Source organism: Diaporthe amygdali (genome assembly GCF_026229845.1).
Source record: "Diaporthe amygdali strain CAA958 chromosome Unknown NODE_14_length_1008325_cov_65_372321, whole genome shotgun sequence".
NCBI classification, from domain to species: Eukaryota; Fungi; Ascomycota; class Sordariomycetes; order Diaporthales; family Diaporthaceae; genus Diaporthe; species Diaporthe amygdali.
Window position 1 is genome coordinate 549,679 of NW_026517034.1, and position 15,783 is coordinate 565,461.

The 15,783-nt window shown below is 49.3% G+C and overlaps 4 protein-coding genes across 4 annotated transcripts; 3 read left to right on the forward strand and 1 right to left on the reverse strand.

The window, feature by feature from the left end:
- Window positions 1-404: 404 nt before the first annotated feature.
- On the reverse strand, window positions 405-2,787 carry J7T55_003480 (asparagine amidase A; the record flags this gene model as incomplete). The annotated part of the gene is made up of 4 exons (XM_053143508.1): window positions 405-452; window positions 767-2,059; window positions 2,144-2,300; window positions 2,351-2,787. 4 exons carry the CDS (start codon window positions 2,785-2,787, stop codon window positions 405-407), a joined length of 1,935 nt encoding a protein of 644 aa, XP_052993730.1.
- A 2,152-nt stretch (window positions 2,788-4,939) lies between these two features.
- J7T55_003481 (uncharacterized protein) lies at window positions 4,940-9,823 on the forward strand (the record flags this gene model as incomplete). Its single annotated transcript, XM_053143509.1, has 4 exons — window positions 4,940-5,278; window positions 5,346-6,267; window positions 6,406-7,077; window positions 7,152-9,823. 4 exons carry the CDS (start codon window positions 4,940-4,942, stop codon window positions 9,821-9,823), a joined length of 4,605 nt encoding a protein of 1,534 aa, XP_052993731.1.
- A 1,186-nt stretch (window positions 9,824-11,009) lies between these two features.
- On the forward strand, window positions 11,010-12,239 carry J7T55_003482 (Eugenol synthase 1; the record flags this gene model as incomplete). Its single annotated transcript, XM_053143510.1, has 4 exons — window positions 11,010-11,224; window positions 11,293-11,526; window positions 11,598-11,672; window positions 11,828-12,239. The coding sequence occupies 4 exons, from the start codon at window positions 11,010-11,012 to the stop codon at window positions 12,237-12,239; spliced, it is 936 nt and encodes a 311-aa protein (XP_052993732.1).
- Window positions 12,240-13,107: 868 nt separating this feature from the next.
- J7T55_003483 (uncharacterized protein) lies at window positions 13,108-15,511 on the forward strand (the record flags this gene model as incomplete). Its single annotated transcript, XM_053143511.1, has 6 exons — window positions 13,108-13,162; window positions 13,291-14,265; window positions 14,585-14,613; window positions 14,804-14,823; window positions 14,882-15,075; window positions 15,309-15,511. 6 exons carry the CDS (start codon window positions 13,108-13,110, stop codon window positions 15,509-15,511), a joined length of 1,476 nt encoding a protein of 491 aa, XP_052993733.1.
- Window positions 15,512-15,783: the final 272 nt, after the last annotated feature.

Below are 15,783 nucleotides of genomic sequence, written 5' to 3' on the forward strand. Positions count from 1 at the left end.
ATTGCTGAAGCCAACTTCCAGCAAAACCCAGCAAAACCCAGCAACCCACGCCAACCTATTTTTTGCATTCCAGCTAAAATTATGGATCATACCATGCTGTAATATCGAGGCTACCAATCGGACTTTATTTACCTTTCATTATCACGTCAGCTCTCTTTGTCGCCTTACCCTGCATATCGTGTAGTATAAAGCTCACACGTTTTGCATATCCGAGTACAACTATCAAGAATTGATACACTTGCCTTGTCAAACAAAGGTCACCGTATACGAATATTGTTGCTGCCGGTTTTGATCAATCACATTCTAGTCGCAATAAATTATTGTTCCAATTCAAATGTTCGCTTGCGTTTGGTTCATGGCTACTTGGAATGCTTGAAGCTTTGTACGCGGCTACGGCTTCGAAGTTAGTATGGTAATTGCTTCATGTCATAGGCTGGCAGAGACTTCTGGCTCTGCTTGGGCAAACCTGGTCACTCATATCGCGGATCTAGCTGCTGCATTCGAACTGCTCCCTGAGATTCTACCTACGTAGTAGCCGGTTACTAAGGCTTACTCGTTCAATTCTCTACGTATGCTCAATTGACTACTGTCGTTCTTATCGGGCATGCTTTTCTATGTTGCATTCGACCTTTTGGCATGTCTTCGGTTACTAGAGTAGATCCATCAAAAGGCTCTAGGTTCCTGGTCTCAACCCAGCTCTACCTGGGGGAACGTCGCTGCCCCCCACTCTCTCAGTGTCGGACACAATCGATCCATCGCTACGTACTGACAAGTCCCTAAAGTACAGCTCAATCACTTCCACCGCCGTGTTCGTCTTGCCACCGAACGACATTATTTGTTCAACACCTGCAACGGCATAGCTGCCATTCTGCGCCCCACCGCCAGGGAATACCAAGCGCGTGCCGGAGGCATTTTGACAAGTCGAAAGCAACAATTCTGAGATGTTTGGGACAGCATCCGCCGTTTCAGGCAGCACTGAGAAAACCTGCAGTCCACTCGGGAAAACAGCTTCCTCGCCTACCGTCTTGCTGGTGTTTTTGCAACGGCCGAGCAATGTGTCTGTGCGTACTGTACCATTAGGCAACACAAATTGCGTGGAGTTGACGACCAGCGGATACGAGGCAAAGGACGAAAACTCGATTGCATCGTCGCGGGTTGAAGCACCAGTGGCGGTTGTCTCGAAGTGTACACTTGAGGTATTGCCGAAGTCGCTGATGAAACCCCGAGCGGTAGTAGTGATGTCCTGAGCCCAAGTGATGTTGATCGGACCTGATGGGGTTATAATAGAGCCTGTGATGCGAATCGAGCGGGAGACAGACACATCATATTTAAGTGTCTCGTTGACCCCAGTAGCATTCTGAGTGAGGCTTTGGGTGAGGGTGATCACTGGATCAGTAGCATCAAGAGTTGGCGGTGATCCGGTCGTGATGAAAGAAGCATCGTCTTCAGTCCAGACGAAGACCTTCCCGCTGAGTTGCCAATAGCCGCCAACTGATGTTGATAGGGTTGCTGAATTGTTGCCGTTGTCATCAAGTCCTACGACTCTGAGGGTAAAGTTGTGCGGCGCGCCATCGCAAAGTAATGGCAAAAATGGCGAGATATCAATCTCAGCCTCCTTCTCGTCGAAAACATCGATTCCCACTATCGGGCTCCAGAACGAGGGATTGAGACCCCCAGTGAAGATTATGGGGAACGGTGCCTGAATGCCTGCCAGCTGGCCGTCAATGAACAGCTGTATCTCTCTGTAACCTGAGAACCCGCCTGACGGATTTCCCGTGGCATTGAAGGATAGGGCTGTGGAACTAGGGAAATTGGACCACCAAAATTCCTCATCGATCTGACCGCAGGACTGGATAGTGAAAATAGCCTTCCTGGCGTTGCGCGGAAAGTCCTTGACAATAGTCGTCGCATTGTCATTAGCAGTATTGAAAACACTCGGCCGAGATTCGTTGAGACCTATGCGCCTGGAGATTGGGATAATCTGGTCTGCATTGGGAGAAAGACTTCCAGGTGCCTGGAAGAAAGTGACCTCTAGTGTTGTGTTGAAGATACCATCCAACTGGTCCAAATCTTCGTCAGTCTCCGCAGAAAATGCAACAGTGTGTACTAGGTGGACCAGAGAGACAGATAAATTATATCATACATTTTCGTTAAGAAGATTGCCGAGGTCGAAGATGATCCTCTGGGGTTGCCGCCACAGTGGCATAAATGATGAGGCGTCTTTGATCGCCGTGTATGCCACCCCATTCCGACGAGGTTGAGCAGTAGACCAACGCAAGACTTCGGTATTTCCAAGAAAGCTGTAGATCAATTAATGGAATTATTTGTGGTCTAGATAAGATGCACTCACATGAATGAGAGTCTATCGAACTGCCTGCCAATAGTCTCGACTGTGAGGTTCATGACAGCTGTGTTGCTATTCCCTAGACATTCGGGCGGTGCGTAGTCACCCACGAAAGGCTGATTAAATGAATTTGCAAAGGAACGAATCGCGAGGGTTACTTTGCACTCCTCAGTTGAGCCCGCATTCACGGTTGTGTCGACACCAGTGAATGGTGTTGGTCTTCCGGCTCCAATAATCTGCCCGTCCCAGCCCAGGATGGGTGGTGTAACCTCCAAGACCTGAGAGACCAGAGTTGAATTCGGAAACTGCCGCTTGCTGAAGTGGCGATCATCTGCTAGTAGTATGTCCCGTTCATAGTGATGGTGTGGGATGCTAGCCTTCGACGCAGGGCTCGCCAACGACGTTACCTGGCCGAAGAGCAGCAAGTAGTAGAACAAGAGCATCGCGTGTGCCCGATGGCAGTCGGCGTGGGACCTTATAGCGTCGTATACTCCGTATACGCGTGCCGTTCTCAGGGACGAGATCTAGAGGCCTACCGGTGGACGCGTTTTAAGGCGAAAAGCTCATATGCGCGACGATAACGGCCAGGCTTTTCCCCCTTTAATATGAAGTAGGTAATCGATCCGCGGGGACAATACTTATGAGCACATCGGGGTGCAGTTGAAAGAGTAGTAGCTCGAAACGGAGGAATTATATAGGGGATTTGAAATTGGCTGGACCTCTGGTCGAAGTTTATTTGAAATTCAGATAGATTCATTCGTGTTCAAGTCGATTCAGGGGGGTTGTTCAGCTGCAATGCCAGGACGGCCCCTCACAAAACCACAAGCAATTGGGTCAGATATCAGGAACATTTTATCAATCTGTGAAGTTTTTCAGAGACTGCCAAGTCCTTAGAAATTGGAATTCGACTAGAACAGGAAGACATGCTTCATGCCCTCACGACATTGTGTAATTCACTACAGTTGTTCCATGTGTGTGGTCACCTTGGCGCCAAGTCGTTGCTATGCTTCAAGCTTCGATACGGAATCTCAGGGTTTGTTTAGAGTTGTTGGCTCATCCAGAATTTGATCATTCCATCATCGACTTACAGGACGCCCATCTAGACCGTAAACCGTGGTTGCATGTAAATCCAGACCCCGGTCGCTGGTGAATCTTTCAACTGCCATGAAATCTAATCATATGATTATTGTCGTATTTGATGGGCCCAGACCTTGAGCCATAGCAGCCTTTCATCAAGCCAATTGACCCTCAGCTTTGTCTTCGAATCACGTCTCACGAAGGCATTGGTCCAATGACGATAGAGAGGTGCTCTTGAGACAATTCTATAGTATCTCTATCAAAATCTTCAGCAGCTTAATCGGATGCTCCTTTCGAAATAGACAGTTCTGCGTGGTCATTAGACTTCGCATGTTTGGTTGGAGCACATCTCTGAAAGGGCACTTTGAAGGATATACCACAAAGAAATCTGATCCAGATTTTATCGCCTGCGTTTTCCTGTGAAACATAGGGGCTTGGATCCCACACGTGTAAGTCCAAGCCTGACTGGTTGGCAGCAAATAGGTGACAGTAACCTCGGGTGACTTTGCTTCTCCTTTCTTGGAGACATACCTTTGGAAGAAAGCTTTTATATGCTTGTTCAGCATTTGAAAGAAAGTGAGCGATCAGACAATGTTGATGCCAGTGACCAGTCAAAGTTTGCAGCACACTCTTATGCCTGGATTTGTTCAATGTCTCACTTGAGTTACTTAGCACAACGGAAACAAGGGCTTGATACAGCAGGATTTCTTTTGCAGATATTTGAAAATGAAACTCTCAGTTGGACAAAGGGTGGAGTAAGCCATGGTGGCAGACGCTGGTGCAAAATCCCTGCGTACACAGAATGCGGCGCAGTCCCGTTGACCGACGCACAGAAAGGTGGACAAGGACACTTTTGCTTGTCAGACACATGGAGGTGATAACATTAATTCAACTCAGAACCTTATCTTTTCTTTCGGAATAGGGCCATTTGAACTCATCTCAGGTCGAATTTATGCAGTTTGGCTGAGGCTCAGCCTGGCGTGCGGGAGGGGGGCTCTGACTTCTTTGTGTTGATAGCAGTTCTGGCTTGACATACAAGGCGCAGACAATCTGTCAGCCAGATAGCACTCCAGACTGAAGTTCGAGCCCTGGAAGGAAGTTGAGTTCTTGATGCATTGTGGTGTCTTACACTCTCGGTGCTGCCGCTCAAAATGAAGCTGTTGGCTCGCGAAGTCTTTTCAAGGCAACAATTGTGCGTGCCTTCCCAGCCAAAGACGCTCCGGTGCATTGGAACAACATTCGTAATTTTTATTTAAACCACGCTTCTCTCCTTGAATCTCTTCCCGGTGTTGATCTCATCCCGCAACCCCTAAGGAGCAAAATCACTGCGAAAGACAGCGTTCCGAACCCCAGCCAAAGCCATACCACCTTGGCCCCCAAAAAGCTACTTACCCCATTGTTTTCAGTGACAAGCCACTCCACGAAACTCGCCTCATAGGCACCCAGCCAAAAGTCTTGCCACAAAACCAGCTGGACAGCCTCACGCAGCACCCGTCTTGAGGGTGGTCACACTTGAAGATGGACAGGCAACGATATCTTGTCATCATTGTTCGCCCACCGTCAGAGCTCGTATCTATGACTCCCGGCAGGCGGTCATCTCTCTTGGTCCCTTTCAGCCCCGAGGCAGTCGTTGCTTCTTTCGTCGAGGAACTTTGGAAGCGTCTCGCCCGACATGATGGGGCCATTCCTCTGACTGCTGAGACTCATGACGTCTCCCTCCACCTCGAGCATGAAGCTGGCCCTATCATTGACATCGAAGACCTCCTGTCCGATGTTATCATTGATACTCAAAAAGAAAAGATTTACGCAGTTTTCTCGAAGAAGAGAAGCACTGCAAGTGGAGCTCAGGGCATTCAGGTACACAGATATTTCTACACCACGTTCCGCGACCTCCATTTGAATACTTTCTAACGTCGTGGCTTAGATGACCCCAAACCTCGCAAAAACGAGTGATCTTCAAGAACATCTTGCTTTCCGTATCATTACCCCATCTACAACTAAGCATCGAGACGCCTGTGCCAGCTTGAAAGTACCGGTGTCCACCACTATCCGACAATTGCATTCATACATCACGGACGCCCTCGGGCATACACCGGGAACTCCAGAGACAGTAGAAGCTTGCGAGTGCAACTGTACCTTGGCGAAGGAAACTTCCTCAGGTCCTTCAGACCTAAAACACTTTTTGGTCGTTCACGGCAAGAGTATCGTCGAGAAATTGCCACTTGAGATCGCCACAGTGGGCTGCTTGCAGCAAGCACTTTATGCCAGGTTCGGTCAGGATCTGGAAACGAGAAAGAGGATCGTTTACGAAGGCGCAATGCAGGAACCAGAGGACAGCAGGATCTACAAGAAGACTCCTGTGGTTTCAATCTGCTCCAAACAACGACACGTGCCATTTCACGCTCGCGTCGATCTTGATGACAGCAGAACGAGACCACAAGCACTCGACCTCCACACGTCCGAACTGCCCATCCATCCTGCATGCTTCGGTTCTACTATCGAGGCGCTAGGCCTCAGTGATCTCGCGATGAATGGGTTTGTGGATATTTATGCCGTTTTTCGTACTCCATCTGCCGAGTTGCCGATCCTCAGAGGGAAATCTGCCATATTTCGGGACTTGGCTCACTGGGAACCCTCGATTGCTCAATCTGATCGAGGTATGGCAATGTTTCTGTCCTGCTTACGCGTGTTCGCCTCAAAATTGCAGGGTATGAAGAATGACGAGAGCGCCCGAGACGCTGCGTACTACGTTTTTGATGAACTCTTTCGATTCCCTCCAGCACTTCGTTGTCTGCACTTACTCGTGGGCGGTCAGACACCTACGGTCATTGACTGCGCTTCTCTCAGTCAGTCAATGTTTCAGGTTCTGAAGAGTTGTCTGCAAATGGATGCGGTCACTCAAGATCCAGCTCGGATTCTCGAAGGCTCACGTCTCCTTTTTGGGTTTATTTTGGAGTCAGCCAGATCACTTCACAAAGTAATAGATGATGGTCTGACTGAGGAGGAGAAAACGGCGAAAAAGCTGCGTTACACATCCGCCTTCCATACTTATGATATTCGCGATCACAAAACCCAAGAACCGGTACTTCATGCACTCCAGACATCAAATGGCTTGATGGAAGAGGAACTATTCCATTCTCTCCAGGACGGTGGCATATTGGCCGAAACTCACCTACAAGCATTTCTTGTCCAGACTGAAACTGACCCGAGATTGAGTCGCTTTGCTTTGCAAAGCGGTGGCACATGTTCCGAGGTCCTTGTCTTGTCTGCAGGTGGACTTGAGGACTGCTATGGCTCAGAAGGCAGCGCTCTTAAACTTGATGAACTTTGCGATCTGTTACACCTGGCGGACATATGTGGGCGAAATGGTCTCGCAGTGCACAGGCCCACTCAATTGGCATCTGCAGTTGCACCATGTCTAGCCTTTGATCGCAATGCCCACTTGGCCGTATACACTGGAGAGCAACCATGTGGTGCCCCAGGTCATTCTTCCATCATTTTTCGACCACAACATGGAGAAGAGACTATCGATCCGTCGGTGATAGAACAGCTCATCGCACCTATCATCGAGAGGTTCGAGCAAGACGGGTCCGCAGTTTTCGATGCATTCGGGGGTGCGGAGGTGAGAAGAATGCAAGATCCGAATGAAATCATCAGTAAGCCATTTCAGATTAAGTGCCACTGGTTTCCATACTTGTCTTCTACTAAATTGCTAATTTCTGCATTGAAGTGTTCTGTATCGACTCCAGTGCTAGCATGCTTGAGGCCACAGACTTTAGCGAGGTCAACGAAGAGAGCCCCAGGCTTCATGAACAAGCGCACAGCCTGATCGAGTACGGAAGTCAAAATGCGCTGTCTTTGGAGGAGATCAAGAACAGTCTTGTCGCTCACGAGAGTTTTGGAGACATGGTCGCCATCGTCACCAAGACTGTAGAGAACCGCAAGAACTCGGTGACGACCAAAGTTTTGGCTCTGCTCACCTCTATGTTATCCTCCGAGATTAGTACAAAGTCGACAGAGCTTGAAAACGAGCGACAATCCATGTTTGGACCTGTCTGGCGCACGCGGATATCTGGATTGGAATCTGACCTGCGAACGCTCAAGGCTTTTTGTCATGGTCTCAAGACCCACGAGGAGTCTCTGGTTCAGTTTTTGAGGTATCGGGCGAGCTGTGTAAACCAGGAGGCAGCTCAGAAATGGACATGGTCTCCTGGTGACCCAGTTCCTGCGGTTCCCGGATCAGCAATGGTCCCGAGACTGGCCTACGATATCACGGAAGTCCCGAGCCACCTCAGATGCCCAATTTCCCACAGCCTGATGGAAGATGCAGTGGAGGCCTCTGATGGTCAGACATACTCTCGAAGTGCCATACAACAATGGTTTGCCATACGTAAAACATCTCCGTTGCATGGCGCACCACTTGATGACCTCTCTCTGACGGTGAAACCAGAGATTCGAGGCGAAGTGGCATCTTGGATTGCTGGTGGTGCTACAAGAAGCACTTCCCACATCATCACTGTGATCTTTGACAGTCGAGTTGGCTCATTCGCTAGAACCATCGCCGGAGCCACAAGCTTGAGAGACCTTTACAAACTTGCGTATCGCGGGCTCAAAGCAAGATTTGAAGCATTCCAGCTTTCATACGGTGGAATCAGGCTGTCAGAAAGCACGGTCCTCAATGTATCGACCGTGGGGCTGAGAGACTCCGATCATATCACGCTTCGAATACCAGAGGACGCAGACATCTTGAGAGAGGGACCACAAATAAGTTCTAGACGAGTACAAAATGCGTTGCCAGAAATGTGTCTTGTGAAGGTCTTCTCACATACCAAGAAGGAACTCTTCGGATTCTGGGTTCCTAGAGATACCACAGACACTTTTGCATCAATCATTTGGAAATACTGGCGATACCTTGCAGGCAATCATACTGAACCCCACATCATGCGACTATTGACAAAGGTAAAAGATATTGGTGATGGTTGGTTCAATGCATCTAGAAGGAAGGCAACCGAGAAACTAGCAGCCGATTTCACGACTGCTCAATGCACTGGCCAGCTAGAGGCCGAGAGTGTCTTCAGCGGGGTCAGAACGAGTTCCGTTGGGTCGCAGTCCAACCACAAAATCCTCAAGGTATTTGTGCAAGAACCAGTCAAGGCTGGCTGGGACGATAGGCTCACGCGCCTCGACGTTCTGAAGCAAATGTTTGAGGCTCTAATCAACCGCATGTTGGCATACAACTACAAGAACCATGTGGGACTTGTCAAATTCTCGAGTCAATCCCAAGTCGTCATGCCAATCTCCCACGTATTGGAAAACTTCAGAAGAGCCACCAACGAGCTGAAGGGTGGCGGCGACACGGCCCTGTGGGATGCCTTGGCTCTTGCTGGAGATCAGATACAGCAATACGCGTCCCGATTCCCTGAGGCTAAGAAGCGTATTGTCGTCATTTCGGACGGAATGGATACCAGCTCAACAACAAATACAAGTCACAGCATCACTTCGGACCTCTTTCGAAAGGGTATCTCAGTTGACAGTGTGTCACTTGGTGCTGAGGTCAACATGGACCTACGCACACTGTCGTATTTGCTTGGTTCATATAGATTCCATCCAACTTCGTTGACGAACGCGCTTGCAATGTGCGAGATGGAGCCTTTCCTATCGCTCTCTCAGAGACCACCAATCGCATATCCTCTTGAGAATGTGGCCTATCTAGATACGAACCACTTCAACATACGATTTAGAAATTCGAGGCGACAAGCAACAGCTACCTTGGTCACGGGTGACACAGTGCCTCCGATCAAAGAGCATCCAAATATGGGAGATGACTTCGTGCAATTGACTGCTCTTGTCTCCGGTCGCAATGTCATAGGTCCAGGGGTCACTGCACCAGCAAGCAACGGCTCGGGTCGCTCAAGACTGCGTGTACCACGTCTGATGAACGAGATCAAGACAATCGCAGCTCGTGGGCGTCATGCCAAATATGACATCTACATCAGCACAGCTGATGTGTCCTTCTGGAAGATCGTCGTGGAAGGACCAGATGACAGCCCGTATTCTGAGGGAGTGTTTCTGCTGTATCTCCACGCAGACGATGGATACCCAACATTTGCGCCCAAGGCGCGATTCGTGACGAAAATCATACACCCCAACGTGAACGTTCACGGCAGGATCTGCCACAGCATCTTTGACCGCGATTGGACCAGCGACACGAGCATGGGAGCGATTCTAGATACCATTTACGGCCTCCTGTATCAGCCAGAGTCAAGCGATCCCGTCAACACGACGACGACGCTGGGTTTCTTCCACGACCCGGTTGAATTTTCCGAGGCGGCTCGGGAACATGCTCGGAAGCATGCTTCGAAGACGCGTGAGGAGTGGAAGGCTGAGCTTTTGGGCGAGTGATAGTTTATTGAGCTATGTCCAGGTAGACAACCTCGTCTCCGGACAGATGGAGATCATTTGAATCCATCTTGCCTCTGAAAAAATCATAGCCTTACTTGCGCAGCAAATTTGAAGGAATGTTACGTAAATCGCATCATGATTTCCATATTATGACGGCCTCTTTTGTTCTCAAATATGATAAAATGATTTCATCCCTTGGACGCTTGACGGAGGAGTGAGCGGTGGAATTACTTTACTTTTTCTTTTTCTTTTCTTTTTTGGATAGGACGTTTTCTAGTGCTGACCACATATAAACAGTGGGAATATGTGTCTGTAGACTTTAAGACAACACGTGAACTCTATCGTGGAGATATCCTCTATCCGGTAGGGACATCGAATCTCCCTAAATATACCTTTTGAACTGATAGGTGGGATAAAGCGGAACCATTGTCATTGAAGGATCGTCATTCATGGGATGTGGACCGAGGGAATCAGTCTCTTTAAATACAAAGTTTGGCATGTGCGCAAGGGTGGATCAGGAAAAGAACGTCTTTCAGGTCATGCTCCTGCTACACGTTACGCCCTTAACACTTCTCAGCATCGCTCCAAGAGCCTCACATAAGTAACTTTGCGCCACACTCTTGTACAGTATAGTATGATTGCTATTTGCTATGAAGGTTGGAAATCCCAGATTGAAAACGAAGTGTTAGCCATTGATGATGTCATTCAAAATCTATTGGTCCATACTGCGAGGAATGAGTTCAATTTCGCTTTGGTGCTTTTCACATATTCTTTAGGCTGCGTTGCTCATTAGATGTTGTTCTCGCAGCGACTGAAGATTTCTTGTGACAATTTAGTCCACGACACATAATAAGACTTTCGTCTGGTTCGTCTCACAGCTGTGGTCTTTCCTAGCTTTGGACAAGAATCCCTAGCGAGAGGCCACAACCAGATAAGCTTCAAAGTTGCTGATAAAACACCGGGTCGATCCCCACTCGAAAGGCGCAAAGTGGCACGGCAACTCAAGATTTGTAATGTTTTGTCAAGCCTTGTTAATCTCGGACTGACGAGACTACAATTCAGACTTTTGGGAGATGTTGCTCTTTCAATATAAATACATTGATCCTGTGGCCCAGCCAGCCCGGCTGTCTTGGAGCACAAATCCTCCAATCCCCTCTATCACTTGCTATAGGCTTGGGACGCTATCATGACGGAGCACAACAGAATCGCTGTGTATGGCCACAGGGGCTGGGCAAGCTCAGCCATCGTTCGCGCCCTCTCGGACAGTGGAGCCACAATCACAATCCTACATAGGGCCAGCTCGGACACACATGGGCTTCCTTCTGGGGTCAAAAGAATACAAGTGGATATCAATGACCGTGAAGCCTTGGTTGCCGCCTTGCAAGACATTGATATTCTCATGTGAGTTTGACCGCCAGATGCACCTAGCTTTTTCCCCCAGGTTATTGACATTGATCACTCCTTTCTAGATCTCTTGTGGGCCACGATGGTGTTCAAAGTCAGCATGCATTTGTCAAAGCAATCCCACACACACATGTCCAGTTGTTTTGTCCATCGGACCTTGCGGCCCGTTATGACGAACAGGGGCTCCAGATTCCGGTGAACAAAGCCAAAGACGAGGTTGAGAGGGCGGCCAAAGAGACAGGTATCTCCACCATAGTGGTGCTACCCGGAAACTTTGCCGAATTTGCATTGAATACAAAGTGAGTGTTGAGAGAGTTATGCTTCGCGCCGCCTGTGCGATTCGCGCGTTTCACGTCCTGACAATACACAGGGCGATGGGAGTGGATATCCCGGGGAACAGAATCATCTTCACTGGTGACAGCGCTGAGCGTAGACTGAATTTGTGGTATGTTCCAACCCCCGTAGGAGCCATTTCAAGGCAAGATCCTCTTGCGCTTGAAATAGGAGGACCGTCAAGTCGACAAGAGAGACGGAAAGCGGGACGTAGAACGTGTTTGATGACCAGATGGAAACACTTAGCTGACTTGGTCCGTCCGGCAGCACAAGAGACTACGTTGCTGCTGCATATGCCTCCATATTTGCGGCAACCCCAATCTCGCAGCTGCGGAACCGTTCAATCTGCTTGACGGAGCTCTCGCCGACGGGTGATGAGATAGCAAAAGCACTGGAGGAGAAGAACGCCGCCCCACCCAAGACCATCGTGCACAGCCTCGACAAAGTCAACAACGAGATAAAGAGTTGTTTACAGTCGGGGACCCCCTTCGCCCTTCCATGGTACTGCCGCAAAATATGGGGCAATGGAAAGCAAGCGAGCATGGTGGGATCGGACGTCTGGAATGTCGGTGGGTGTCGAAAGGTTGGTATCCGGGAGCTCATCATCGACGGTCAGCTGGAATCATACCGCGACCTACCTCCACAGGTTGGCGAGTATTTCGAGTCCACCTTTGAGTGAATAGCAGGATAGAGCAGCTCAAGATTCCCCTTCTCTACCAATTACCCTTCTGGGCCTTCTGGGTAAATATTCATGCCATCCCGTGCCAAGACCCACTCTGGTGTGACAACGCTTGATGCCCATGAAATGCAAGCTTGGCGTCCTATGTTTCATAGGGCCCACCTCGTTGTCGGATCTGTCTTTGATTGGCTCAGCTCTAAGCCATCTGACTAGCGAATGATATTATCATGTACCGTGTCCTGCGTTAAACTCTATCGCAATCCGTCCTACCGCTCTCAGCCACCAATCAGTCAGATGAAATTTTAATTTAACCACTCGTCAATTGTGCCCTACTACGATCTTACGAGATCCAGCCGCTGAGGAGCCGTCGAGCTGAGCCCAGGCGCTGCGTAAGCTTGGCTTCACTGCCTCGATTCATCAGCCCCTGCGCCATCGCCGTTAAGAAACTATGTTGTTTGAGCGAGAGTCAGATTCGGATGGGACTTCTGAGTATGATATAATTACGAGGCCCATGGAATTATGTCTTGAGTCACACTTCCCGATGAACACAGAAGTTTGACTGCCCAGGCACATATTGTTAAAGGCTTTCATACATCGAAGACGGCAACGTTGGGTAGCAAGATGGAATTAACGGTCGACAGGGCTCCAAAGCGCCTCGGATATCGCAAGTCACGCACCGGATGTACCCGATGCAAGGAACGGCGCGTGAAAGTAAGTGTTACTCACTTACGCTCCTGTTGAGGATCGGGTTTTATCTATCGCCGAATCTAATCTGCAATGTGACACAGTGCGATGAGGACCGCCCTTGTAGCGCCTGTGTAAGACACGGCTTGGTCTGTAGTCTGGAGGGCTCATCACCAGAAAGTGAATGTTCCGCCCGTCTGTCATCTGGGGCCAGGGAGTGGCCGTCACTGGATCGAAATGTAAGCGATATTTTCCGTATCCTGTTTGTCCAACCACCTAATATGAGATCACTAGGTAGTTCGTGTCAGGTCTCGTAGACGGCCATTAGCCCCTGCTCCGCATACTGAAGCTGTCAATACACAAACAGCACCTACTGAGGCATCACCTGCTGCTGTAGACTCTGATGAATATGTGTCATCACCGCCGGACCCCTTTCATTACTTTTCAGGTCTTCTGGTGGACTACAAGCCCGAGAACGCCAGCAATTGGATAATGGACGTCGAACTCATGCACCATTACACGGCCAGTGCTTACACGACCATCGCTTTCCCTGTTCACAGCGATGTTCAGGATGCTCTTCAAAATGATCTGCCCAAAGAAGGCCTGCGTTATCCTTTCCTGATGCACCAAATCCTTGCATTTGCTGGGTTCCACCTGGCGTACACACAACCACAGCGACGCCACATCTATCTCAAGCAGGCGTCTCAACACCAGAACTTCACAATCCACGGTATGAGGAAGACATTATCTGGCGCGATTTCGTCCGAGAATTGTCACGCTACATACGCTACCTCCATATTCATCTGCTTAGGGGCCTTTGCAGTGTACCCGTGCTACGAGAATTACAATACATTCTTCTCGCCAATCGACAGTATTGCTGAGATCTTCACTTTGATCACGGGAATGGGCTTGATATTATTCACTTCGGATGAGGAGTTGAGGGCGGGGCCTCTAAAGAAGTTATTCACATGGCGAGATGAAGGGAGCAGCTCCGACCATCCTTGTCCTGAGCTGTCTGGCCGGCTGCCTCTTCTTGAGGCCCAGCTGGACGAGTCCAGCATTGAGCCTGGGGAGGAGGTCAAGACTTGCATGAAAAAGGCAACGGCAGCGCTCGAGGAATGTCTGAACAGAGTGTCGCAGCGTGGCGGCCTAGGACATGCCGCGCTCAGAGCCGCCTTCTTATGGCCGCTCTTGCTCTCGACCCAGTATCTGGAGTGGATCAAATGCCGGCATCCGGCCGCGATGGTGATCCTGGCTCACTACGCCCTCATCCTGCATTCCGCCGAGGCCGACTGTTGGTACTTGCGTGGATGGGGAAGAGCGATTGCTGAATCGGTGGCAGGTACGCTCGCGGGTACACCGTGGTTGAGCCTGGCGCGGTGGCCCATCAGTATTATTCGGGGGGAATAGGTTTGGATTTCTCTTTGAAAGTCAAGATGTACGATGTGTCTTCCGTTAGAGGTTTGCTGAGGCTCCAGATATTTCCAGGGAGACGGACGTGGCTCACACAAGACAAGCATAGCTTGATCTTCTGCTAGTTGTGCGAAAGTTGCAAAACGTGAAACACCAACAAGCATTGCATTTTTCGATTAGGTCTGAAGTACATGAGATAGTCTCGAAGACCAATTTCTAGGAATAGGCATGTCAATAACAGGAAACAGGGAGGGTAGAGTCCAACAAAGAGTATCGAGTAGGATGCCATGGTGTCTGAAGACGAATCCTTTTTTATGGTGACCGGGCTTCAAGCAATCTAATTGTCTCGCGAATGGACTCGAGAAAGTTGACCCTGACTCTCTGAATCTGCCGAAAACCAAATCAGTCTTGTGCGTTCATATATGTAGAACGAGCACACACAACACAGACTTGTCTTACGTGGCCAGCACAAGCCAGTGATTGCGTTGTATGTGTAATAGTCATGTGCCAAGATACAGTCGTCATTCAAGATCTGCCACTTCCAGGGATCGATTTGATGCCATGAGCCACGGCTCGCATTTCTCAAAGGTCTTATTCGCCTCGTGGTTCCGATCCAGACCCAGCCTGAGCTACAACCCTAGCCCCACACTTCTTGAAACCGACGACGACTGCGACTGCGACTACGACAACGCTAGCGACAGCGTCTGGGAGAACGTAGTTGATTTGGTCCCTGAGGAGGGTATGGAAATTAGGGAGTGGGGACTCGTTTCTAATTGATGCTGTCAGACTTACATAGAGCTGCTATTGGGAATTAAAGTATAAATGCATAGAATGAAAGAAGGGGAAAATTGTGCAACAAGTTCCCAGAGGAGAGAGCATGGTAAGTTAGAAGATCTTGCTTACTTGCCTGCAGTGCCTCAAATATATGGTCCTGGCCGGAACACCTGTTGGACATCAAACTCCCATCAGCAGATTTCATGCGATGCGGCCGTCTGAAGCACGAATGCCAGGACTTTATTCATGATACAGATATGCCGAAGCCAGTGTACACGATACAGAGCAAGGCCACGATCGACGTAGGAGCCATAGTTGGCTTCTGCGTTCATGAAAGGGAGAACCGCGTCCTTGAAACCATCTACATGGCCAGAGCAATGAAAATCATGGATGTAGAGTAATAAAAAAAAGCTGAAGGGGTACGGCCGAGGGATGCGCAGCTTCCAAATCTTTAATCTCCTCCATAAGCCGCCTTGCCTTTGGACTGTTCCACCATGTGGTGGCGACTTAAGTGGCACGCTGACCCCGTTAGGTGACTTCCCTCATTATGCTACAGATATCTAGCTACAGATATCTACAAGCAAGTGGCCAGCAAATAAAGCCCAGAAACCTAAGCGTGCTGGTAGCACTTCGGACACATGATAACAGGGGCATGGGGATATCAATCTAGCAA